General features: G+C 43.8%; 1 protein-coding gene across 4 annotated transcripts in view; it reads right to left on the reverse strand.

Annotated features, from left to right (window-relative positions):
- LGALS8 (galectin 8) overlaps positions 1 to 19812 on the reverse strand; it is a 28611-nt gene extending 8799 nt beyond the window's left edge. The window contains exons 1-9 of one of the 4 annotated variants that reach the window (XM_002809266.6): positions 19720 to 19812; positions 17518 to 17665; positions 6113 to 6201; positions 4595 to 4805; positions 2991 to 3110; positions 1968 to 2024; positions 882 to 908; positions 629 to 754; positions 22 to 110 (exon numbers count right to left, since the gene is read on the reverse strand). In XM_002809266.6, the coding sequence (XP_002809312.1) occupies positions 22 to 110; positions 629 to 754; positions 882 to 908; positions 1968 to 2024; positions 2991 to 3110; positions 4595 to 4805; positions 6113 to 6201; positions 17518 to 17562 (764 nt within the window). In that variant the 5' untranslated portion in view covers positions 17563 to 17665; positions 19720 to 19812. Of the gene's footprint in view, positions 1 to 21; positions 111 to 628; positions 755 to 881; positions 909 to 1967; positions 2025 to 2990; positions 3111 to 4594; positions 4806 to 6112; positions 6202 to 17517; positions 17666 to 19564 lie in introns of all 4 variants that reach the window. The other 3 variants (XM_054561080.1, XM_054561085.2, XM_054561094.2) reach the window with 3 other exon arrangements.
- Positions 19813 to 25679: the final 5867 nt, after the last annotated feature.

A 25679-nucleotide genomic window follows, 5' to 3' on the forward strand; every position in this document is an offset into this window, starting at 1 on the left:
CTGGTACCCAAGGATACTGACCTTTTGGCATTTGCATTCACTTCTCCTTTAATGACGACAGTTCGTCCAGGGCCCATGGGGGTGTTCAACCTTGCAGCGAATGGCAGGCTCTGAAAAGAAGCCACAGTCAGGACCAAGAGGCCTGCAGAAAGCGGTCTCCAGGGAAAACTCGTGTCCAGAGAACACTACAGAATGTTTCAGAGCCATGACCCTGTAAATCCCAGGAGGGGAGACACAGTCTGCCTTGGTCCCAGCTGGGTCCCCTGCAGCAGCACTGTCTCTGGCTCGAGACAAACACTCACTGATTACATTTTAGATGACGAAATGAATGACAGGATGGGACCCAATGCCCTCTGTATGAGTGAAACACCTCAGGAAGGCCCCCTGTGCCTGGGGTCTGAGGCAGTACTGTGTTCTGCCTGAAGGGGAAGCAGCCAAGCCGGGGGGTGCTGAGGAAATACACAGGAATGGCTCAGAAGCAGGCCTGGTTGACTCGAATCTGTCCAGGGACCACACACAAATGCAGAGGGGGCTGCTTTGGGTTTCTATTCTGGGTACAGGTTACTCGTAACAGCTCATTACAACTTAATTTTTATATAGAGTTAAGTAAATTTGGGGCTCTTCAAACCTTTGACAAATAGTTCATAGGTGGTATTTTGGTGCAAGTCAAAGTGTGATTGACAGTCGAATCTTTGCTCTTGGTGTAGACAGTTCTGGGTACGATTTTAGAAATGTCTCCTTCTCTATTACTAGGCTGTAGGGAAACAGTTCTACAGTAAGGAATGGAATGAATGAAGCTGCCCTCCACAGTTTAAACTGTTCATTTTCTATGCAACGTTATAAAATATTCCACATGAAATAACCCAGGCAAAAATACTCACAAGCTGGGGCGCGCCAGACTTTGGAACCTATTGGAAAAGAAACAAAACATAAGAATGTTAGAAGGAGAAGAATTATAGTTTATAATCTGAAGTCTTGGTTGTGCTGAGCTGAGCCTGGCCGGAGCCTGGCCGGAGCCTGGGATGTTCCTGCTCCACTCTGGTGTGACCTCCAGGCAGCCGGTGCTTTATGACGGGATGGTATGGTGGTGTGAAGGGCTACACAGGTTGAGAAGAGAGTCTGATATCCCTGTTCATCTGAGTCCTTCATCCTCCACCATAAATTAATAATTTTTCATAAAACTATATGAAATTTTTTTAAGAGACAGGGTCTTACTCTGTCATCCACACTGGGATGCAGTGGCTCAATCATGGCTCACTGCAGCCTCAACCTCCTGGGTTCAAGTCATCCTCCTACTTCAGCCACCCAAAGGTGGGATCACAGCCATGCGCCACCATGCCCAGATAATTTTTTAATTTTTTGTAGAGATGGGGTTCTCCCTATGTGGCCCAGGCTGATCTCAAACCTAGGCTCAAGCAATCCTCCCACCTCAACCAAAGCGCTGGGACTACAGGCCTGAGCCGCCACCTTCACCCAGCACTACATGAACTTCAAACGCGTCTTAGTTGTCCTTTCCAGGGTGCCCCCAGAATGCGGAGATTCTATTCAGTCTGTGAGGTGTGAACGTGCCAGTGGGTAAGACCTCACTTTCTCCATTAATAACAGCGCATTTTTAAATTGCAATTATTCTCCCAGGCGTTGAAGATACACATGGAAGTTCATTTGCCAGTGCACTGGCTGATGTTCAATATTTAGAAATACCCCAGAACAGTACTATTCAGCAGTTAAGAGTGAGAGAGTCCTTTTTACTTAAGAACAGTGAGTGGCAGTTACATAAACTGACAGGTGAATCATCAGCAAAAACTTATTGCGTGACTGGCACCACAAGTATGTATCTCAATTTTCAAATGGTTACTTGCGTTCTAAAAGCATAATTTTCAAAAACCCAGCCTTCTTGCCATTTCATTAACATGACAGCTAAAACAACATTTTTAAACCAGTGGCTCATTAAAAGATTTAATATTTACATTTTCTCTACTTATCTCTGTCAGTTCCAGACCAGATGCTTGGGTACTTTGTAAATCCTGAGAAAAGATAATAAAGATTAATTTGTAACATCCAGTAGAAAATATTTTCTATATATAACCTGTTTGACATATAAAAAATTATAAATGGTACTAAAAATATGCTTGAAAACTATGATCCAAAAATACACTTGACACTGGGGTCCTTTCCGCCCCCCATCAGATTGGCAAACATTCCAGAGAATAAGATGTAATGTCAACAAGAAGATGGGAGGATGGCTGTTGAGAGTGCAAATTGTTTTTACCCTTGTGAAGGGTGAGTTAGTATCTATCAAAATTTTCAATGCAAAGACAGTCACGTGTTGCTTAACGAAGGGGATATGTTCTGAGAAATGTGTCCTTACATGACTTTTGTCATCGTGCAAACATCACAGAAGATTACTTAACAACCTTAGATGGTACTGCCGACTACACACCTAGGCTGTAGGGTGTGGCCTATAGCTCCTGGACAGTGAATCTGTACAGCATGCACTGTACCGAATACTGTAGGCAACCAGAGCAGAATGGTATTTGTGCATATAAACTTATCTAAACATAGAAAAGGTATGGTAAAAATACAGTATATGACAATCTTATGGGACCACGGTTGTATATGCGGTTCATCATTGACTGAACGGTCCTTGTGCAACACATGACTCTGCTCTTTGACTCAGACACTCCCAGCCTAGAAACCTGTCTTACAGAAATACTCCATTTTATGCCCATGCAAAGGAAATAGCTGCTACCCAGCTAAAAACAGTGTGTGTTTTATTAAAACCACACTAGATTTGAGATCCTACAGACAATGAAGCCCTGGCTGATAAACAGCCTTCTGCTAGTGTGAGCAGTTCACCTCCAAAAAATTAATACTACAGTCAGGGAGATACGTCCTTTTTATGTCAATAGAAGTGTTATTTGAAGATTTTTTCTACCATCTCATCAGAAACCATCCTTATAAAAGACCCCAAGCTGTGGAAGGTCACTCACCGAGCTGAAGCTAAAACCAATTGAGTGAATATTCACTGTGCCATAAATGCCCAGAGTGTCTATTTTCTCTGGGCCGATCCTGTGGCCATAGAGCAGAGTATGTTTTCCATTTACAGCCACCTAGAGAGATACAGAAGACAGAGCCCCCACCACCACCAAAAAAAAAACAGTTAATAAATTAACTTATTATCCAAATTTAAATGTTTCCTTGTGTCCAATTTTATACCCGTTCCCACAGGTCTCCACACACATCTGACCAAATGGTAACCGAAAGCACCCAAAACACTAGCAGTGCTTCCGAACTTCTTTTGAGTTCCTGATTTGATTAAGCACTAGGAACTGTCTCTCCACAGAGAAACATGCAGTCATAAATATATGTGCGTGTGCTTGTGTGCGCCTCTACATACATGTGAGACATCTGGGTTCGAAGGTCACCTGGAAGCCCAGGCACAGGTGCCCTGGAGATTGTGAACTCAGGTTAAAGATCTGGCTGCGAGCTCCCCACAACACTGTCCCTGGAGACCTCCCATGTGGCAGACACTCAAAATCTGTTGTATTTGCTAAATAAAACAAATTCATATGGACAAGTTACCCAACATATTTGAATTCGGTTTTCTTATTCTGAAGTAGGAACAATCTCTACCTCAACAGACTACAGTAAGATGACGAGAAAGTAGCTTCTGCAGGTCCTCAGCACTCTACGAGGCTCCTCCTCCCTCCCTCTCAAATGCCAGGTACCACGTTAGGTTATAGGCAGAAAACGCAAGCAGCATACAATATAGTCTCTGACTCAAGGAGCTTAAAATCCCATTGTGGAGGCAAAATAAACACATAAAGCCAAAGCATAACTGTTAAAAACTGTTAAAAAGAATGATACAGACACGGGCTCGAAAGGCCAGAGAAGGGAGAAGTGAATGGAGTTTGGGAGATTCAGAAAGATTTTCGGGCGGGAGCAGTATCCCAAAGATCAGAAAGGATCTGCGCCAGAGGCATGCGAGTCTTCTCTCGCGTTGGTACAAACCTCTACTGTGGGAAAGCTCCACAGGCCGGAGGGCCAGCAGGTTTAAGAGCCTCTGGGACCAAATTCAACCGTACACATACGCGCTAGGTATAACACACTCCATGAAGCCAGAGATGGAACTGACATCAAGGATTTCTAGGATCTCCTCTGGGTCTAAAATCTCATGATCCTACAGAACTATCTTGTAGCAAGACTTGAATTTACAAAACCCTTCTGATTTCTACGCTGGGATTGCCCTTGTTAGCTCTTTGGGTGGTGGCGGTTATATTATAACTTACCCTCCCATCATGAATATAATACTGTGTCAATTCGGAACTCAGCCCTGCTAGGAGAAATAGGATCTAATAAAAAGATCTGGTCACAGTGGACCATATTTCTGCATGGCAACAACGGGCTGGAGAGTAGTGGTGCCACACCTCACATTTAGGTGCCTTCCTGGTCCTTTTATGGAGAAAGACTACAAAGCCAAACAAACTATATCTCAGGTGTAGGAAATACAAGGCTGGGCTCACAAATGTGAAAAGCGCCCCTGTGCACTCCTGCTCACTAATGAGGACTCAACCTGTCCCTCTCCAAAACCTACCTGGAATTTGTCCTTCAGCACCATAATCATGATCTCAAAAGACTTTTCTCTTTTGAAAGGCATGTCATAGGTGATCTCTTCCCGTCCCCATTTTTCATTTATCAAAGTATTGCAAACAATGCAGCCGGCCCTTTTGAAACGAGGATTGAAATGAAAGGCCACATCGGCTCGAGGTTTCACGCTGCTGCCATTCTGCAGATCCACCTGGAATCTATGTGAGGGAAGACACAGGGGCCCCATGAGTGCTCAGAAAGGAAAGCCACCAGTAAAGGCCCAGCAGGCACTACACTCCAGGCCCAGTGATAAGGGACTGACCAATCCCTCCTCGTTCATTCACTATGAGGCCTAAAGAGCTGGCTGCCTAATCTTTTCCATCTTCCTCAGTAACACAGCCCCTGAGTTTGAACTGGGTCTGAATCTGCCCAGAATAAAAACCTACCTTTCCCAGCCTCCCTTGCAGCTAGGCCTGCCTGTGCAGCTAAAGCTCTGCTGATAAGATGGAAGTGAAGTGCTCAGGGAAGACTACTGGAAACTGCCTTAAAAATCAGCAAGCACTTGCCTTTTGTCCATCTCTGTTTCCCCGCAAACACCACATGCACCCATCCAGCTACCCAAACCACAGAGGTGAAGGCTGGAAATCTAGCTGCCAAGGAAAACGGGAAAGGGGACCTTACCTCACCCTCAAGATAGCAGAGTGGTGAGCTGGAAGGAGTCTACTTCTCTAACGACTTGAAGGAGTTAACTGAAAAGGCCCGGGCTGTCTCCTTGAGACTTAATTTTCACATCTTACTTAAACCACTACTCTTCAGGTGTTAGGTACACAGAGCTGAGCCCAACACTAATGATACCACAGCTTGTATCCAAAGCAAGTATTCAGTAAAACCATCTGAACTAGATCTGTGATGCTGTGGGAATGTCAGACTAAAACTAGACTGTCCCTGTCATCTGACCACAATTCCTTTCTTTAATGACATATCTAATTCTTCTTTTTCTTTTTTTTTTTGGTCACTCAGGCTGTAGTGCAGTGGCTCGATCACAGCTCACTGCAACCTCAAACTCCTGGCTCAAGGGATCCTCCTACCTCAGCCCCCTGAGTAGCTGGAACTACAGGCGCACACCACCACGCCCAATTAATTTTTAAATTTTTTTTTTTTTTTTTTTTTAACCGATGGGGGGCGGGGGGGTCTCACTATGTTGCCCAGGCTGGTCTCGAACTCCTGGACTCAATCCTCCCGCCTTGGCCTCCCAAAGTGCTGGAAAAGTAAGTGTAAGTCACCACATCCAGCTGATGGTTCTAATTTTTTATACTGAAATCAGACTTAAACAATGAAATAAATCCCAATAACCTTTATTTAGTCATTCATTCCAATCTCTTCAGCACCTTGGCCAGGGCTGCTGATGAAAGCTAATCGGGCCTCAAAGTATCAAATGGTCTTTCCCACCTTACTCTTTGTTATCATTCCACAATCACAAAAAGACAGCTTATTCATGCTCCTTCCTTTAGCACAATGATTTTACCTGTCCGCATCACTAGGAACATGCCCACGTATTACAATCAAAGTCCCGGGATCCAGCTGATCAGGAATGGTGCCAACATACGGGATTACCTAAGAAAAAAAATTTAACAAATGTACGTTTACATAAAATTACTTACTAAGCAATTACAACCCAAACTCATTATTGATAGAGAAAAACTACACTTTTTAAGGCTGCACATAAATCTGCTCAGAATCCAGCATTTTCCAAGTCATCTTTCCTATTCAAACAGCTATAAAAAGGAACCGCAGCCGGGCGCGGTGGCTCACGCCTGTAATCCCAGCACTTTGGGAGGCCGAGGCGGGCGGATCACGAGGTCAGGAGATCGAGACAATCCTGGCTAACACGGTGAAACCCCGTCTCTACTAAAAATACAAAAATTAGCCGGGTGTGGTTGTGGGCGCCTACAGTCCCAGCTACTCGGGAGGCTGAGGCAGGAGAATGGCGCAAACCCAGGAGCTGGAGCTTGCAGTGAGCCGAGATTGCACCACTATGCTCCAGCCTAGGCGACAGAGCGAGGCTCCGTCTCAAAAAAAAAAGGAACCGCATGCCGCATGGCTGGGATATCTGCAATAGCTGCAAACCACTATGAGTCCTTTGGAAAGAGACACAAGGTAAATACTATTCACAGTATTTTGTATTTGGCTGAGAGTTTGTGAAGCAAAACTTCTGCTTAATATGATAATTCTAATAGAAAAAAAAACTTGTTGCAATGCCACGTCTACTCATTCCTTTTCCTACTATTCCACTGCTGATCCCAACAGAAGGTTCGAGGCCACACTAGGCCCAAAGTCAATGCTGATGGAGACAATGACAAGCACTCACTGCCTCTGAAGGAAGCTCCAAGTTAAGCCACGCCCCCACACCTGGGATTCCAGGGCCTGCTCTTCTCTGCTGGACTCCCAGACTGCAACCCAGACTGCACTGTTAGAAACCAGAGAACTGCATGATCGTGAGGATGAGTGGGTGCCTGTGGGTCTTCAAGACACGGCATCCACCTGCCTTGGACCAGTCCAGTCTGCAGGCGTGGGCTCTGACAGTTGGCCCCACCCAGTATTCAGGTCTCAACCTGTACCCTCACTGCCCAGAACCCAGCCCTTTTTTTCTGGGACCTGCCACACTGCCAGATCTTGTCATTCCCCTTCCCCAGAGATGACTACACTGTCCTCCCAGTCCACTGGCTGGGGACCTGTGCTGTGTGGCTGCCTCTCCTGCATCACAACCATCTGCCTCCATCTGGAGCATCTGACCAGGATGTACAGCCCACACACCGTTAAGCGTCACACCAAGCTCACCCAAATTATGATGTGCATGGTAAAACCTACCCAAGGTACTTCTGATTGTCAAGAAATAAGAAATAAAATAAGACGGGCCGCAGAAAAGTGGTTATAAATTGGTGGCTCCTAAACTGAAAACTTGAGGCACAGCCTCCTCTGTGGAGCCTTCTTCAAGCTCCCTGGGCTGCTGAGTCAGCCCCTCTCAGAGGGTTCATGATAGCACTTTGGATTGTTTGTTTGCATGTAGCTTTGCCTAGACTGTGAGCTGCATGGGGCTGAACTGGCTCATCACCTTTACCTCCCTAGGACAGAGGTCAAGAGACGATCGGTAATTGCATGGTGAATGAATGAACTCTCACCTGTCTGGAAAGTGGGCTCTGGCAGGCCTCACACATACAGAGGAGAGGCAACAAAGCAGCTGCTGAACCGCAAGCTGAGCCCACAAGCTCCCTGTTGCCTTAGGCAATAAGATGAGAAATTATGGAAGCCAATTATCTATCTGTTGTCATGGCAATTGCTAGGAGCAGGGTGGAGGCACATGACACCAGAAAACAAAAAATACAACAGACAGTGTAGACTGGGGCTACAGCTGCACATCAGAGTAGCTGATTTTGTGTGTAGAGAATGGGGAAGGACCTACATCCCTACATTGATCTTTTGGGTCACAGCTGGTTCCAAGAATATATAGCAGCATGTTTCATAGCATTAATCTCTTAATAAAATGAGAAGTTTTTATAACATCAAATTTCATCTTAAAATTATCTTTATGCAGAATATTTAATAACACAAAAGTGAGAAAGTAATCTATAAAGCCATATATAGTATGATCTCAACTAAATAAATAAACATTAAAAAGAAAACCTTGCTAACACATACTGTATCCTGTATCAAAATATCCTATATACCCCATAAATAGATATACCTACTACATACTCAAAAAAATTAAAAATTAAAAAAAGAAAAAGAAAAACACTGAAGAAATCAGACAAAAATGATAACAATAGTTTTCATGGGGGATGATGGGATTTTAATTTTTTTCTTCATATATTTTCATACTTTGCAGATGTCTATAATAAACATTGATATTTTTATAACCAGAAAAATATTTTTAATTATATGTTTCATTTTAGCATTGGAAAGAGCTTTTTGAGACAAAACAATCTATTCCCATCACCTTTTTTTTTTTTGAGACAGAGTCTCACTCTATCTCCCAGGCTAGAGTGCAGTGGCGTGATCTCAGCTCACTGCAACCTCCGCCTCCCGGGTTCAAGCGATTCTCCTGCCTCAGCCATCCAAGTAGCTGGGATTACAGGAACATGCCACCATGCCCAGCTAATTTTTTGTATTTTTAGAGAGGCGGGATTTTGCCATGTTGGCCGGGCTGGTCTGGAACTCCTGGGCTCAAAGTGATCCTCCCAAAGTGCTGGGGTTGCTTTCGGAGGTAATGAGCTTTGGGAGAAGCTACCGCACCCGGCCCCCAGCACTTCTAATACCTTGTTCACAACTGTTTATAGGTTGTTCCAGTTTGAGAAACAACTATGCTAAGAACGGTGGCCACTTGCTGCTTTAGTTTTCTGGGTTCATCATGCCTTCTACTTCAGAAAAGATCCTGCATTACTTCAGTAATACTCTTTTTTTTTTTTTTTTTTTTTTTAACTATGAGACACAGTGCCCTGCTGCTGACTCATTTAACCCAGGACTACCTGGCTCCTGTGAAAATGGAGGACATTCATTATTTTCTAGGCTACTCCAAACTACTTTGGTGATTCACAGATCATTATTAATTTACATTAAAAAAATTAAAATACAGATCTGATCACACTGGAGACAATACCACAAGCTTACACCACAGTCAGGTTTGGTGTTATTTGCCAAAACACCCTTGCTGATTCATATTGCTTTGCCTTTTTGATGATTAAATGCAAGGCTCTCTATTAGGCAGACTGCAGCTTGAAAGAAGCGTAAGAGTCAGACACCCAGGAAACATAACAGACACCCAGGAAACATAGAGTGAAAATGTGATACTCTATTTGGCTGTTGAAAATTGGTATCCCCTTCCCTATCTGAAAATCTCCTACCTTATGAACATTAGACCTCATCTAGACTGCAACGAAGTAAGAGCAGGTGACAAAACTGCCAATTAGAACTTCCAGCTCAGCTTTTAAGTAAGAACCAGTGACAATAAGAAGCCACAATGATGCAGTATTCACTCTGGCAAGGGGGCAGCAGCTGTATCTGGGGTTGGAGAAAGCTATATCCGGGGTCAGAGGCAGCTACATCTGGCGTCAGGGGCAGCTATATCCAGGGTCAGAGGGAGCTGCATCCAGGGTCAGAGGGAGCTACATCTGGGATCAGAGACAGCAGTGGCATTGGTAGAGTAGCAGAGACACAGTATCATCTGTGTCCAGTGGTGACAACAGATGCCTCTTCATGGGAACAGTCCTACAGCATGCTTGTATATCTGTGGCTACCTATTCTCCAAGCCCGGTTCTTCATCCTGCTAGAGATTCTGAGAACTCTGCACTATCATTTAGCAAATTCCTTTTCTGCTTAAAGAGCTGGCTTATGTTGCTTGTAACTACAAACCCCGACCAATTCAACATCTTTAAAAAAAAAAATGGGGGTCGGGTGCAGTGGCTCACATCTGTAATCCCAGCATTTTGGGAGGCGAAGGTGGGCAGATCACTTGAGGTTGGGAGTTGAAGACCAGCCTGACCAACATGGAGAAACCCCATCTCTACTAAAAACACAACATTAGCCGGGCATGGTGGCACATGACTGTAATCCCAGCTACTCAGGAGGCTGAGGCAGGAGAATCGCTTGAACCCAGGAGGCGGAGGTTGCAATGAGCTGAGATCGGGCCATTGCACTCCAGCCTGGGCAACAAGAGCAAAATTCAGTCTCAAAAAAAAAAAAAAGGGTGGGGGAGCAGTAAAGAAGAGTCAAAGAAATGCTTCAGGAAAATGGGATAAGGAATTCTAACTGAGGTAGCCAAAGACAGTTTATGAAGAAGGTACGATTTCAGTTGCCACTTCAGGTAGAAATGGCAGTTTACAAAAGCAGAGAGGCGGGAAAAGACAAGACCCATCTTCTCTCAGCACGTAGTCAGGGAGTTGTTAAAGAAAGGTACAGCCAGGGTCAGATTTTAGAGTGACATACGAAAGAAGCGTTTAGGAACAACAGTCCAGTGGGGGTGAAATAAGCCAGAGGTCAGGAGGTCATCTGGGTGACTGACTGCTGCCATAGGCCTGGTGTGAAGCGATAAGGACACGTTCCAGGTTGGTGGCAATGGCCCTGGAAGAGCAGAGAAGTCCAAGAGATGTTTCAAAGGAAACTGTCTACATAAGGCCACTAAATACATGACAAAGCTGGGGGGAAAACAGGTTTTTTTTGTTTTTTTCCTTGAGATGGAGTTTCACTTTTGTTGCCCAGGCTGGAGTACAATGGCATGATCTTGGCTCACTGCATTCTCCGCCTCCCGGGTTCAAGCGATTCTCCTGCCTCAGACTCCTGAATAGCTGCGATTACAGGCGCCCGCCACCACGCCCAGCTAATTTTTTTTTGTATTTTTAGTAGAGATGGGGTTTTACCAAGTTGGCCAGGCTGGTCTCGAGCTCCTGACCGCAGGTGATCCACCCACCTTGGCCTCCCAAAGTGCTGGGATTACAGGTGTGAGCCACCGCACCTGGCCTGGGAGACCGGTTTCAGGAGGAAGATGATGAGTTTAGTTTGTAACACTTGGTGTGAAGCGTTGGCAGAATATCTAAGAGCAAATCTAAGGGCAAATCTGCTAAGAAGACTTGGAGACTCAGAACCACACGCTAGGTGAATGGCCAGAGCACACATTTAAAAGTCAGGGTAAAGATCATTTGTAAAGATATCAAAGTAGATAAAGAAATTGAAAAGCAGGACAGGTCAGGCAGCAAAGGCTCGGTGGTTTCTAAAATTAGGAGGTATGCAGAAAAGAGTTAACATTGGCAGGCCTGACTGCTGTCCTGGAAAGGCCTCCTTACAAGGCAGGCCCCTGGCTGGTGTCTAGGAACTTGGGATTTTAGAAGGACACCCACCAACCTAACTGATAACGGGGATTTCCTGTACCTGAACTGTTCATGCAAATAATATGGTTATACTAAACACCTGCTTTCCTTCTGGGAGACTAGAATTTTTTGATATGTGTGAGGGTGCTTATGTGACCAGCCTCCAGTAAAATCCCTAGGCACTGAGTCTCTGATGAGCTTCCCTGGCAGTCAGCATTTCACAAGTGTTGTCACGACTCATTGCTGGAGGATGTAAGCACATCCTATGTGACTCCAGTGGGAGGAGACCTTGGAACTTGCACTGGGTTTCCCCTGGAATTCACCCTAGGTGCCTTTCCCTTTGCAATTTTGCTCTACATCCTTTCACTGCAATAAATCATAGCCACAAGTACAATTCTATGCTGGTGAATCATCAAAACTGGGTATGACCTTGGGGACCTCAACATGGGGTGAGAAGAGAAAGGAGAGAGAAGAATCAGTCAGGCCAGGGCAATAATACCAAGGGAGTCAAGAGATTTATACATTTCAATAAGAGGAAAACTGTCAATATCTTTAACATTGAAAAAGCTAAGAAGGATCCAAGCAAATAAAGATAATAAAATGGGGCTGGGTGCGGTGGTTCATGCCTGTAATCCCAGCACTTCGGGAGGCTGAGATGGGTGGATCACAAGGTCAGGAGATCGAGACCATCCTGGCTAACATGGTGAAACCCCGTCTCTACTAAAAATACAAAAAAATTAGCCAGGCGTGGGTGGCGGGCACCTGTAGTCCCAGCTACTCCGGAGGCTGAGGCAGAGAATGGTATGAACCTGGAAGGTGGAGCTTGCAGTAAGCTAAGATCATGCTACTGCACTCCAGCCTGGGCGACAGAGCAAGACTCTGTCTCAAAAATAAACGAATAAATAAATTAAATAAATAAGTAAAGAAAATGGATCATACCCTCTGACCTAGTGATTCCACTTTTACAGATTTATCCTACAGAAATACTTAGCACAGGCACACCAAGATGTACACACAAGGATGTACACTATAGCACCGGATATAATCGCAAAAAGACACAGCCCTTAACAAGGGACTGCTTACATAAGTTTTACTGCTAATTATGCAGCTGTTAAAATAAATGAAGAAGTTCTAAATAAAATGACATTTCCAAAATAGGTCAAATAGAAAAAGCAGGGTAGAAAACAGTTTATACAGTAAAATGCATGCATGTAAAGAGATAGGATATATAAAAGGTGATATACACCACACACACACTTTTGGATATTCATAACTATCTCAGGAAGGATATATTTTTAAAAACCAGTAAAAAGTGATTGCCCTTGGCTAGTAAAACTAAGTACCAGGGTAGAAGGAAAATGCATGTTTCACTGAAACTCTTAAATACTGTTTGAATTTTTAAAAAGTGATTTGCACATATTATCTTTAAATTTTTTTAAAAAAGGGAAAAGCCACTGGTTTGGACATAAATGTAGTTTAAAATTTTGAAGACAGACTATCTTCCAACTACTGGGTGCTAGGAAACAAGGGAGGAGGCAAAAGTTAAACAGCAGAAGGATCCTGCTGCAGAAAACTGCAAGAGGAAAGCTGGTTTGGGAAGGAAGATGCAAGTTTGGTTTTGAACTCCTCGTCTTGAAGGGCTGACTGAGCAACTGAGAGTTGGAGGTTCACATTAGGTGAAAGGCTGGAACTGGATACATACGGAAAAAAAAATCTATGAGTGATCGGTAAAGACATAAAAGAAAGAGACATTAAAGACAAAATTTCACTAGTAAAACCAAGAAAGAAATTAAGAGAGTGAAAAATCAGAGGGCAGAGCCTTAGCAAGGAAATCCACTCTCACTCTGGAAGGCAGGCAGCAAAAAAAGAAGAAAAACAGCACAAAGGCTGGAAGGGACCTCACAGGTTACAAAAGACTTGACTGTGTTGTGTTTTAAGACTAAATTGTAAGGTAAAAAGGGAGGTACTTAGAATACTAAGGAGAAAAGGATAAACATGGAAGCAAGGTTCCTAAGAAAACTGGGTACCAAGTAGGATTCATGTTGACAAGCGGCTTATTAACTTGGAGTAACAACCAATTCTGTTTCATTTCTAAATAATTTCTTAACCAGCTAGCATTTAAGCATATCTTAAGAACTCTATAAACAACAGCAAAAATAAAATATATAGGTAGATAATGAACTGCCAAACAAGAAATTTCACTGACAGCATTCCTAGTATGAAGTAAAGATACTGTCTTCCAAATTATTCATTCAAATTGAATAGACAGAAATGGAAGCAGCCGGGCGCAGTGGCTCATGCCTGTAATCCTAGCACTTTGGGAGGCCGAGGCAGGCGGATTGCCTGAGCTCAGGAGTTCGAGACCAGCCTGGCCAACATAGTGAAACCCCATCTCTACTAAAATACAAAAGAACAATTAGCTGGGCGTGGCAGCGTGCGCCTGTAATCCCAGCTACTCGGGAGGCTGAGGCAGGAGAATTGCTAGAACCCAGGAGGCAGAGGTGGCAGTGAGCCGAGATCGCACCACTGCACTCCAGCCTGGGCAACCAGAGCATGCCTCCGTCTCTTAAAAAAAATAAATAAAAGAAAGAAAAAAAAACAGAAAAGGAAGCTTGACTTTTCTTTTTTTCTTTCTTTTTTTTTTTTTTTTTTTTTGAGATGAAGTATCGCTCTGTCACCCAGGCTGCAGTGCAGTTGTGCAATCTTGGCTCATTACAACCTCCACCTCCCAGGTTCAAGCGATTCTCCTGCCTCAACCTCCCATGTAGCTGGGATTACAGGCTCCCGCCACCATGCCCAGCTAATTTTTGTATTTTTAGTAGAGACAGGGTTTCACTATGTTAGTCAGGCTGGTCTCGAAGTCCTGACCTCAGGTGATCCTCCCGCCTCGGCCTCCCAATGTGCTGGGATTACAGGCATGAGCCACAGCACCCGGCCTCTGACTTTTTATTTTTATTTTTGAGCATGGTTCTTGCTCTATCACCCAGAATGGAGCACAGTGTCAAACTCACAGCTCACTGCAGCCTCAACCTCCTGAGCTCAAGCAATCTTCCCACCTCAGCCTTCCTTGTAGCTGGGACTACAGACATGCGCCACAATCCCCAGTTAATTTTTGTATTTTTATAGAGAGACAAGGTCTCACTATGTTGCTCAAGCTGGTCTTGAACTGCTGGGCTCAAGTGATCCACTAGCCTTGGCCTCCCACAGTGCTGGAATTACAGGCATGAGCCTCTGGACTCAGCCTTAAAGCCTGACTTTTTTAAGTCCTGGAATTCTATCAGTTGAACTAGTGAAAGAAATATACTAAATAGGGAAAAAAATACATAGGCCAGTTACAATATTTACTTCATCTTTTCCAAGAAAACTTAATGTGGACAGTTGGTCTAACACCAATGTGGACCAAAATATTAGAAATAGGCCAGGCGCGTTGGCTCATGCCTGTAATCCCAACACTTTGGGAGGCCGAGGCGGGAGGAGTGCTTGACCAGACTGAGAAACATGGCAAAACTCTGTCTCTACCAAAAAAAATACAAAAATTAGCCAGGCATGGTGGTGCATGCCTGTAGTCCCAGCTGTTTGCGAGGCTAAGCCCAGGAGGTGGAGGTTGCAGTGGGGTAAGATTGCACCACTCCACTCCAGCCTGGGTGACAGAGCGAGCCTCTGTCTTGAAAAAAAAAGAAAAAAAAATTAGAAACATTAATGAAATAAAAAATAAAAAGTGGCGCTGTGTTTATAATGCCTAATAAAGAATACAACAGACAATAAATATTTACTCATTGAACCGATCAGTAACAAAATAACCATGATTCAAGAAAACAGGTTTTTGTTTTTTTTGTTTTTTTTTTTGAGACAGAGTCTCGCTCTGTTGCTAGGCTGGAGTGCAGTGGCACCATCTCGGCTCACTGCAACCTCCACCTTCCAGGTTCAAGCGATTCTCCTGCCTCAGCCTCCTGAGTAGCTGGGATTACAGGAGGCCGCCATCACACCTGGATAATTTTTGTATTTTTTAGGTAAAGACGGGGTTTCACCATCTTGGCCAGGCTGGTCTTGAACTCCTGACCTCGTGAGCCACCTGCCTCGGCCTCCCAAAGTGCTGGGATTACAGGCGTGAGCCACCACGCCCAGCCGAAAACAGTTTTCCTAAGTCTAGCTTATAAAATATACCAATTAATTAACTTTAAATAACTAAGTTGGCCAGGCACGGTGCCTCACGCCTGTAATCCCAGCACTTTTGGAGGCCAGGATGGGCAGATCACCTGCGGTCAGGAGTTTGAGACCAGCCTGGCCAACATGGTGAAAACCCATATCTACTAAATTAGCTGGGCCTGGTAGCACGTGCCCATAGTCCCAGCTACTCAGGAGGCTGAGGCACTAGAATTGCTTGAACCCGGGAAGCAGCAACTGCGGTGAGCCAAGATTGCGTCATTTCATTGCAGCCTGGGCGACCAGAGGGAAACTATGTCTCAAAAAAATTTAAAAAAAAATTAATTGAATAAATAAAATAACTAAGTTATTTACAGCCTTTTTTTTTGGAAAATCAAAAGGGCAACTAGCTACAAATGAGAGAAATACTATATTTTACATTAGTGAAATTTAAAGACAGAGCAAAATGTTTTTGCCATTCAGTTCAGTCTTTCTACCTCTAACCTTTCCTACTCTTTTGTGAGAACTGATAATAAAACAGAGAAATTTAAAAAGAAAGAAAAAAAGCTATTTGCCAAAAATATCTCCCTTGGAAATGCATTATCCTCAGAACAGCATCCAGGCCATGCCACAAGACTGAAGGCGTTTTCTGCTCTAGAGCAGAACGACTTCTCCAGATCCCCTTCCTCAAGAAATGAAGTCTACTTATTTTTGTTTCACTTCAATAGTTGAGAGTACTGACCCCAGAAACTACAGGAATCATCAGTATGCTAGAATCAAGATATGCAGGAATTTTACCTATAAAATTATCTTCTTTTCTGTGTGAACGGCAGAAATGAACAGTGTAACCTTTATCCATTCTCCCAGCTTGAGCCAAGATGATACTTCAGACACCCCTGGCAGGCAGCCTGGTTTGTTGTTTTTTTAAGATCTTTGCAGGAAATCGGTTTACAGCCTTGAGATGTTTTTAACTCTAATGTGCACAAAGTCATCTTAAATGTCTCATTAGCTTCCATTTCAGGAAGTCATCTTTTTTAAACTTACTACCACTGAAAGGCTATTTCTCCTAAAACTGACTTTGCTTGATACAGCAGCGATACCTCATTCTTACACAATGACATTAAAACTTAGGGAAAAAGGAATTACAGCTATAAAGTAAATGACAAAAACTTGAACCCCCACACACTAACAAAACTGGTTTAGGGCCTTATTTCAAGGATTCTCACTCTTCCTTTTGCCCAAGAATCTTCTAGGGGGTTTACTAAAAAAGTGGCTGTCCTTTCTCAGACCTCAATTCAGGATTCAGCTTCAGATAAGTGGAAACTAGACATTCCTAAAGATTCTCACCACTACATAAAACTAAAACAAGCTCTATACTGCTCAGGATTACAGGGCAATTTCCAGCAATTACAGTCATTCAGGGATTCTAGGACCTGCCTGAACTGCACGAGACCCTTACTACTTCTCACTCTCCATCTCCCCATTGGCTTTTGACATTTTCCCTGCTCAGTGCCAAGCAGTATTTGAAAGGCTGAGGGAAAGATCGAGACCTTAACTTCTCATGGACAGCTCTAATTAAAAAAGAAAATGAAAAACTTGTAGAGTAAGAAATCCATTTTCCCTTAAAAACTACAATTTATGATTAGCTGAGCCTCCTCCCATCACCAAAAGTTGGCATTCCCTCCACTCTACTCAAACGTTCCCTGTTCATAACACTGTTTCATCACGTCATATTATCGTTGTGACTTCTTCCTCCACTAGAGGACAAGAGCTGTTTTGTAATCAGCACCCACTACCATCTCTATTACATAGTAGGTGCTTTAAATATGTTCACTGGCTTTTATTCTTGCCCTTTCTCCCAATGGATAATTAATATTCTATTGGATCTGTCCAGGCATAGGTAAAAAGTTATCTTATAGAAATCAGTTACCGGGTTATAGATGATATTCTGTAGGTTGTTTAAGGACAACATCATTCTTTTCCAGCTTCTTGTTGATTGGAGTCTCTTCTGTGTATGACCTAAGATTTTAGGCAAGTTTCATTTAAAGGTTACCTGGATTGAAACTGAGGCACTGGCCCTGTGTAAAGTAAAAATAGAGGAAAAGAAAAGTAAGCATGTAGCATTTTTCTTCATATCCTATTTTAAAATTTAAATTATATATTACTTTACTGATATTTACCAAATAATAGAATGTTATTACAATCAAAGATCTGCCTCCCATTCTTACCAGTGTGCTCATATACTAAATAATTTTGGATTGTGAGTGTAGGAAATATTGACTTAAAAAATACATCGGGATAGCATTAGGAGATATACCTAATGTTAAGTGACAAGTTAATGGGCGCAGCACACCAACATGACACATGTATACATATGTAACAAACCTGCACGTTGTGCACATGTACCCTAAAACTTAAAGTATAATAAAAAAAAATACATCAGTAGAAAATTTCTAACGTGGAATGTATTATTAAAAATACTAAAATAGGCTAGGCATGGTGGCTCACGCCTGTAATCCCAGCACTTTGGGAGGCCAAGGCGGGTGGATCACCTGAGGTCAGGAGTTCGAGACCAGCCTGACCAATATAGTGAAATCCCATCTCTACTAAAAATACAAAAATTAGCCAGACGTGGTGGCATGCACCTGTAGTCCCAGCTACTCAGGAGGCTGAGACAGGAGAAGTGCTTGAACCCGGGAGGCGGAGGTTGAAGTGAGCCGAGATTGTGCCACTGCACTCCAGCCTGGGCAACAGAACGAGACTCCATCTCCAAAAAAAAAAAAAATTAATTAATTAATGGCAAATACTAATCAAACAGTCCTGTATAATTATCAGAGGTATTCATTTAACTTTTCATTTCCATAAAATGAGAATAATTACAGTATTCACATCATTGGTTTGTTCTGAGGATTGAGTTAATAAAATAGCGAAAGAGTAAGCGCTGTGTTAGCTATTATTATTGTGAATAAAAAGAATTGCTCTTCCTCCTCCAATTTAAACTAATCAAAGTAGGGAAAAATCCAATACTTTTAATACTATTAAGATACAGTTTTCTCTGTTGCTTAAAAAAAAAAAAATCACAGGGCAGGGGAGTGTTGGAAAGCATCAGCCACATTTTTTAAGATAAAAGCACCCATGGACACTACACTACATTTAATAGCTCCAGGAAAAACTCGGCTTTAAGCAGAACTAAAGGGTAAATGAAACTAGAGCTTCCTGTATTTTACTTCCAGCAATTCTGTCATTATACTGCACACCAACAATACACACCGATCAAATCTATTATTTTTTCTTTATTAAGAAAAAAAACTGTATCCCTCTTGGTTTACCATCGAAATATAGCCCCAGTCTATGTCATTCACTTAATTCGTCAAAACCTCAAAAGTCTGGCTCCGTGACTCAATTCAGGAAGCGAGAACAAGAGCAAAAAGAATGGATGCTGAGTTGCCATACACATGTATAATAACCAGCGAGTGACCCAATTTAAGCCATCGGCTTGCATTAAATCACGCAACCCCCGAAGTATCCCCAGGGACAGGTCCCGCCAGCATGAACACTTCGTATACATCACAAGAAGCCGTCACTTAAGTTTCACGTAAGGTCAAAGGAAGTCACATGACTTGCGCTTTGCAATGTTTAATACTGCAGTCAAATGACTCGGCATCCTAAAGAGCGTGTTAGAGGCAGGGAAAGCAATGGAGGTCACTCCACTGTCACTACAAATTCCGGGAAGGAAACTTCCCCAGATTCCTCCACTTGGAGGTGGCGCTCGGCCTCAGGCTAGGAGGGAACAGGTGAGAAAGCAGCCCAGGTGGGGTGGATTTGCAGCTAGGAGACACCCCAGAGCAAACAGCCTGACCCCAGCCAGGGATGTCCAAGAAAGACCGCGATTCCTGATAATCCCTTATGCCCCGGAGCGCCTCGCCTGCAGAGGCAGCGTCCCCGCAACCCAGCCCCAGCTCTGCCGCGGTGAGGACCTGCGGGTCGGGGTGGACTGGACACTGTCCCACCCATCAAATTGTGATTTGGGAGCCGTGACATCCGAATGCCATCCTCCACTGGAGAGACCCTCAGAGCAGCCACGCCCCTAGCGACTGTCCCGCCACCCGAGGCCGGGGGTCGCGCGACTCACCCAAAAGACTGGTGTTTCAGGCGCTCCACGGAGCAGGTTGTTTGTCAGCCGCTAGGTGCCGTCAGGGTTCCCGGCTCTGGCGTCCGTGGGCGGCTACGGGAAGCGACAGGAGTCAGTCCTGGTTCACTTCCCTGCTCTCGCGCCTTACTGCTGTGGTTTCCCCACCCTCCCCGCGCCCCGCCTTCTGTGTATGGGGCGTCCCTGGAGGCTCTGCTGGATTTTGGACAGGGACCCGCCGCTGATCGCCACCCAGCTCGGCCTCCTGCACAGCCTCTGGAGCCTTGGACCGCGACTGGCTTGCTGTGGGACGAGCACAGAGGGATAAGGACAAAGAATGTGTCCTGGGTGGATCTGGCTGCCTTTGCCCCGAAGGCGGAGTGGGGTGGGAGGTGGCAGGAAAATGGGAAGGAAAGAAGAGAAAGGCTTTGTCTTCCGCAGCAAGTGGGCCGACGTCCACCTGGCTGTTCCAGGCCTCCAGGTCTAGGAGGGAGGGCGCTCGGGGCTGGGACTTTTCAGGACCAGGGTGGTCACCGCACAGGCCCCGCCTGCCTGGACCCAGCGCTGGCCTTCCCGGGGCGCCCAGGTCCAGGGGGTCAACGCCAGGGTTTTCTCAGCTTCCTCGTCTGCCTCGGATCGGAGTCCAGACAGTGCCAGAAGAGACTTGGAGGCGCTGCTTTTTGACAGTACACACCTCTGGATGTAGGTGAAACGGTGGGGGAAGGGTTCAGTATGCTGGACTGTGCCCAGCCCAAGCTCCCCATCCGTTAGTGATAACTTGGACTCGCAGCCACTCCGCGTCACTCGCCAGTTATCCTGCGTGTGGGTGTTTTCTCCAAATTGGACACTTAGGGAACAGTTTAAGCAGTATGGAGCACAATTCTGTGCGTATTAGATGCTCGTAAATACCCAACTTATCAGGGCCCTACACTGACTCATAGTTTGACCTATTGGCTGTAAACACACCAGCCAGAAATACAAATAAAGTTAAACAAAGTCATGTCAGCCACTTGGAATGGCTGGCTGCTTACTGTTTGTTTTGTGTTAGGGACCTTAAAGTTCTCATCTTCTCTACTTGGCTTTTATCCACATTTGTTTGGAAAGATATATTTTAGTGTCACTAGCGTGGGCTTTCTCCTCCCTGGCTTTTGTTTTCATTATTTTTCATTTTAATTGAGGAATTCATTACAAGTCCCATAACTGGGAACTCATGTTCTGATTCACTGTTGCTTTTCTCTCCTCCTCACCCATTTTCCAAGTCTGATGCACTTCCCAAGATCCAATTTGAATAGGTGAATTTACCCTTGACATAGACTGCCTTGGATTTATAGTTATCTTTTGGTGTGTGTTGTGTGTTTTATCTACCCAACTCGACTGTAGTTTGAGAAAAGGAACTTGTCTTATACAGTCCCCAGTGCATACTGTAATGCTTTGCATAAAATAGGTATCAGTGTTAGGTTGAAATGTTAGATTATTGATAAAGTCAGGAGCAATTGAATATCTTCACAATTCTGCCTGAGTCTCCCCCGCCCTGCCACTTTGAGACAGGGTTTCCCTCAAGTGATCCTCCCACCTCAGCCCCAGGAGTAGCTGGGACTACAAACGCACACCACTATGCCCAGCTAATTAAAAAAATTTTTTTTGTAGAGACAGGGTCCACTGTGTTGCCCAGGCTGGTCTCAAACTCCTGGGCTCACAATATCTTCCTGCCTTGGCCTCCCACAATGCTGAAATTACAGGCATGAGACACCAAGCTTGGCCCTGAGTCAACCTCGTGCTTCTTTACAAAGCTAAAATAAGTTGAAGTAAGTACACATAAATGCTGTGTTTCTTTTGTAAGTCATATTTAGGTGCAAATGGGGCTGAGTAAAAGGGCCAGAGAGCAGAGTTAACAAAGAAAATCTGAATTAAAATGTTCATAAATCCTAACAACTTACTCCTAGAAATATCTCCCTCATTTGGCACTGTTGTTCAATTAGCCCAGTGTGTTATTTTAAATAAGCAAATATTCACTGAATGCCTATCATGGCCAGGCACAGCAGTAAAGAATACTAGCAAGCAAAGGACCTCATGGGCCCTTCTAGATAGAGTCCCACAACTCTTACATTATTACTGCAGTACCCTAATTGGTCTCCCTATTTTTGCCCTTGCCCCTCTGCAATTTAGTCTCAACACAACAGCCAGAGAAATCATGACAAAACATAATTCAGATCATGTTAATCCCTTACTGAACAACCTACCTTTTTTTTTTTTTTTTTGAGGCAGTCTCACACTGTTGCCCAGGTTGGAGTGGAGTACAGTGTTACATTCTCAGCTCACTGCAGCCTCTGCCTACCGTGTTCAAGTGATTCATGTGCCTCAGCCTCCTGAGTAGCTGGGACTACAGGTGCACGCCACCGTGCCCAGCTAACTTTTGTATTTTTAGTAGAGATGAGGTTTCACCATGTCGCCCAGGCTAGTCTTGAACTCCTGACCTCAAGTGATCCGCCCGCCTCGGCCTCCTGTAACCTGGGATTACAGGTGTGAGCCACCGCATCCGGCCAACCGTCTACTAATTTTTGCTCATTCTTTGAGTAAAGATCCAGTTCTTACACGAGCACTTCCTCATCTGCCTGAATCCTCACACACTGTGACTTTATCTCCTACTACTTTCCTTCTCACTTTTTCTGCAGCAGCCACAGCGACTTTGCTATTCTCCTAGCAGGCCTGTCACACTCCCATCCTAAAATCTTTACTCAATATTTCCTTTTCCCTTTTTAAGTCTACTCAAATGTCAGTTCTCAGTGGGGTCCTTCCTGACCACCAGTATTTAAAATTGCAAACACTCTCCCAAAACACACTCATACACACTCCCTATCAACACTTCCTTGCTTTATTTCTGGCTAACATTTGTCATGCTAATATACTATATAAGGTACCTTTTTATTTTATGTTACTTCACCCATCATAAGACTATAAACTCCATGAGGGCAAGGAGTTTTGATGGTTCTTGTTTCAAGGAAGCTTATACTCTAGTTGAGGACACATACGGTGATGTGTTTTAGAGAAGATTAAATTGGGAGCACCTGAGTGGCAACCTTAGTTGGGTGACAAGGAAAGTCTCTCAGAGGAGTCAAAGTTTAAGCTGCTGGTGAGTGAAAGAAAGGAAACAGCCATATGAAGATGGTGGGGAAGAGCATTCCAGCCTTAGTGAGCAGCTACTGCAAAGTCCCGGAGGGTCTTGAGAATGCATTAAATGTGTTCAGGAAACAAAGGCCACCAACCAGCATGGCTGAAGCATGAGGAGAGAATGATATGAAGTCATGGGATTGGATGGCACCACCTAGGAGAGTGGAGGGAGAAAATCACCTCGGACAGCCCTGGGGAGATAAGACAATGCCAATAAATGAGACTGAGAAGGGACAACCAGGGGAATTTGCTGAGAGTGCTGTCACAGACGCCAAAGAAAGAGGAACAGCCTGTGTGCCAAGTGTGCTGAGACCAAGGAGGACGGAAGTAAGCAATGGGCTTAGGAACGTGGATGTCATTGCTGACTCTGACTCTGAAGTGTGTTGAGAAGTGGGAGGTGAAGAACTGGTGGAAACCATGACTATAAAGATTTCAAAAAGGTTTGCTGTGAGGAGGAAAGGAGAAGCAGCATTATAGCTGAGGAAGGAGTGGAGCAAGGGCAGATTCAGGTTTTCTCTTGTTTTTTTGTTTTGTTTTGTTTTTTTAAGAGAAGATACTACACTGGTGACTTTTAGACTTTTTTTTTTCAAGTGACCTGCCATAAGAATTTCATTTCCACTGAGACTTACTACATACGTACTTAAAATTACGAAAACAAAAATTTTGACCAGGCACAGTGGCTCACTCCTGTAATCCCAGCACTTTGGGAAGCCGAGGCAGGTGGATCACTTGAGGTCAGGAGTTTGAGACCAGTCTGGCCAACATGGTGAAACCCTGTTCTTACTAAAAATACAAAAATTAGCTGTGCCTTGTGGCGCATGCCTGTAATTTCAGCTACTTGGGAGGCTGAAGCATGAGAATCGCTTGAACCCAGAAGGCCGAGGTTGCAGTGAGCTGAGATTGTACCACTGTACTCCAGCCTGGGCGACAGAGTGAAACTGTGTCTAAAAAAAAAAAAAAAAAATTTCTACAAAACAATACTCCTGCTATGTATAAAACAATCTACTTTTTTCATTTTAAAAAAATGCTGCTTATAGTCCACTAAAATGTTTGCAAGCCCCACTAACGGGCTGTGACCTGAAGTTTGAAGAACACTGGGTAGTATGTTGGTGTTAGCTCATACTGGCTTGTGACAGCCATTTTTGTACATAACTTCCATGTTGATACCTTGAAGTTATCCAGGGCAACTGCTATAACTTAGGACCTTTTTCCCCCAAAGAACAAGATCTTAAACATTTACCAGCACGCAACTGACTTTACTCATGTGAATGATCAGTGGAGTGGAGAAACTGATCATGCAGGAGAGGGGATGGTGTTCCCAATAAAAGTTGCGAAAACCAGTTTCAGAACAATAGAGTAGATATTGCAAATTATTTGCCACAACTGCCTGAGAGTTATGCAGATAAAAGGATCACTTCTGGTAGGATCAGTTTCTTTTTCATCTATATTGTCCTCTTTCCTTGCCCAAGAAGCCACATTTATATGGTATCATATAGCCACACATTTAGAAATAGTCTTTTTTTTTTTGAGACAGTGTCTCGCTTTATCACCCAGGCTGGAGTGTTGTGGTACAATCATGGCTTGCTGCAGCCGTGACCTCCTGGGCTCAAGTGATCCTCCCACCTCAGCCTTCCAAGTAGCTGGGACTACAAGGCACACCACCATGCCTGACTACTTTTTTTTTTTTTTTTTGGTAGTGATGGGGTCCCACTGTGTTGCCCAGGCTGGTCTTGAACTCCTGGGCTCAAGCAGTCCTCCTGCCTCAACCTCCTAAAGTGCTAGGATTACAGGCATGAGCCACCATACCCAGGCAAAATTAAGTCTTACAAGCAAAATGTTAAATTATATATATATAGCCCACATTTTTTTAAAAACTAGTAAAAAAAATCATGATTTTAGACATGAATTGTAAGCTCTTGCTACTTAGCAGGGTTAACTGATTAAACAGAAATAGATGCCATATTCTATCGATGTGAACCGTATTGTTTCAAGCTAAAGAATACTCTGGCAGTTATTTTGCTTATTATTTTGTTGCTGTGTTATTTTTGTTAACATAATTTTAAAATTTTTGGACCCCCCTCTCCAACCATCCATGAAATGGCGGTGCTAAGTGCTGGGAAAATGTGCCCCAACTCAATAATTTTGGAATACAAGTTAGATATGATAAAACAGTATCAAGAGCTTTAAAGAACTGCCTTGGTATGCTGTGAATTCAGAAACCAGAACTCTGTCACAGAACCTGTGACAATAATGATAAAAAAAAATATGAAAGCAAAAATTTGCCACAATGGATTATACATTTGTGAGCACTGAGAACACATACCCTGCTATTCTCATGAGAAAATTAATCAAAATATGTAGGTTTTAAATTATGCGACATCTTCAGGAATGCATTCTTTACAAAACCACAACACTCACATCCTTATACATACATCTGCTTCCCCAGGAAATGTCATGGACAGTGTCTTCTACCTCTTCCAATTATCTTCCCCAATCTAAAGGAATTCATTTCTCCTTTGAATCCTCTTGCTTTGACCTAATCTCCCCTACACCCCAATACTAGCCCCATCCATGAGCACCAAACTCTTTTTTTTTTCACCCTCCAGACCCCCTATGATCAGATTCACCAGGCTTACCTCTGAAGTTCTACAGGATCATTTCCCAAATCCAGTCTTTTCAGGTGGGAGAAACAAGCTTCTAGAACTATGGTTTTGTCATAAAATGAAAGAATCTTAGTGATGAGAAGGATCTTAGGAGGAGTATAAATTAATTCATCTCAATAGCTCAAAGGATGA

Source organism: Pongo abelii, chromosome 1 (assembly GCF_028885655.2).
Source record: "Pongo abelii isolate AG06213 chromosome 1, NHGRI_mPonAbe1-v2.0_pri, whole genome shotgun sequence".
NCBI lineage: Eukaryota > Metazoa > Chordata > Mammalia > Primates > Hominidae > Pongo > Pongo abelii.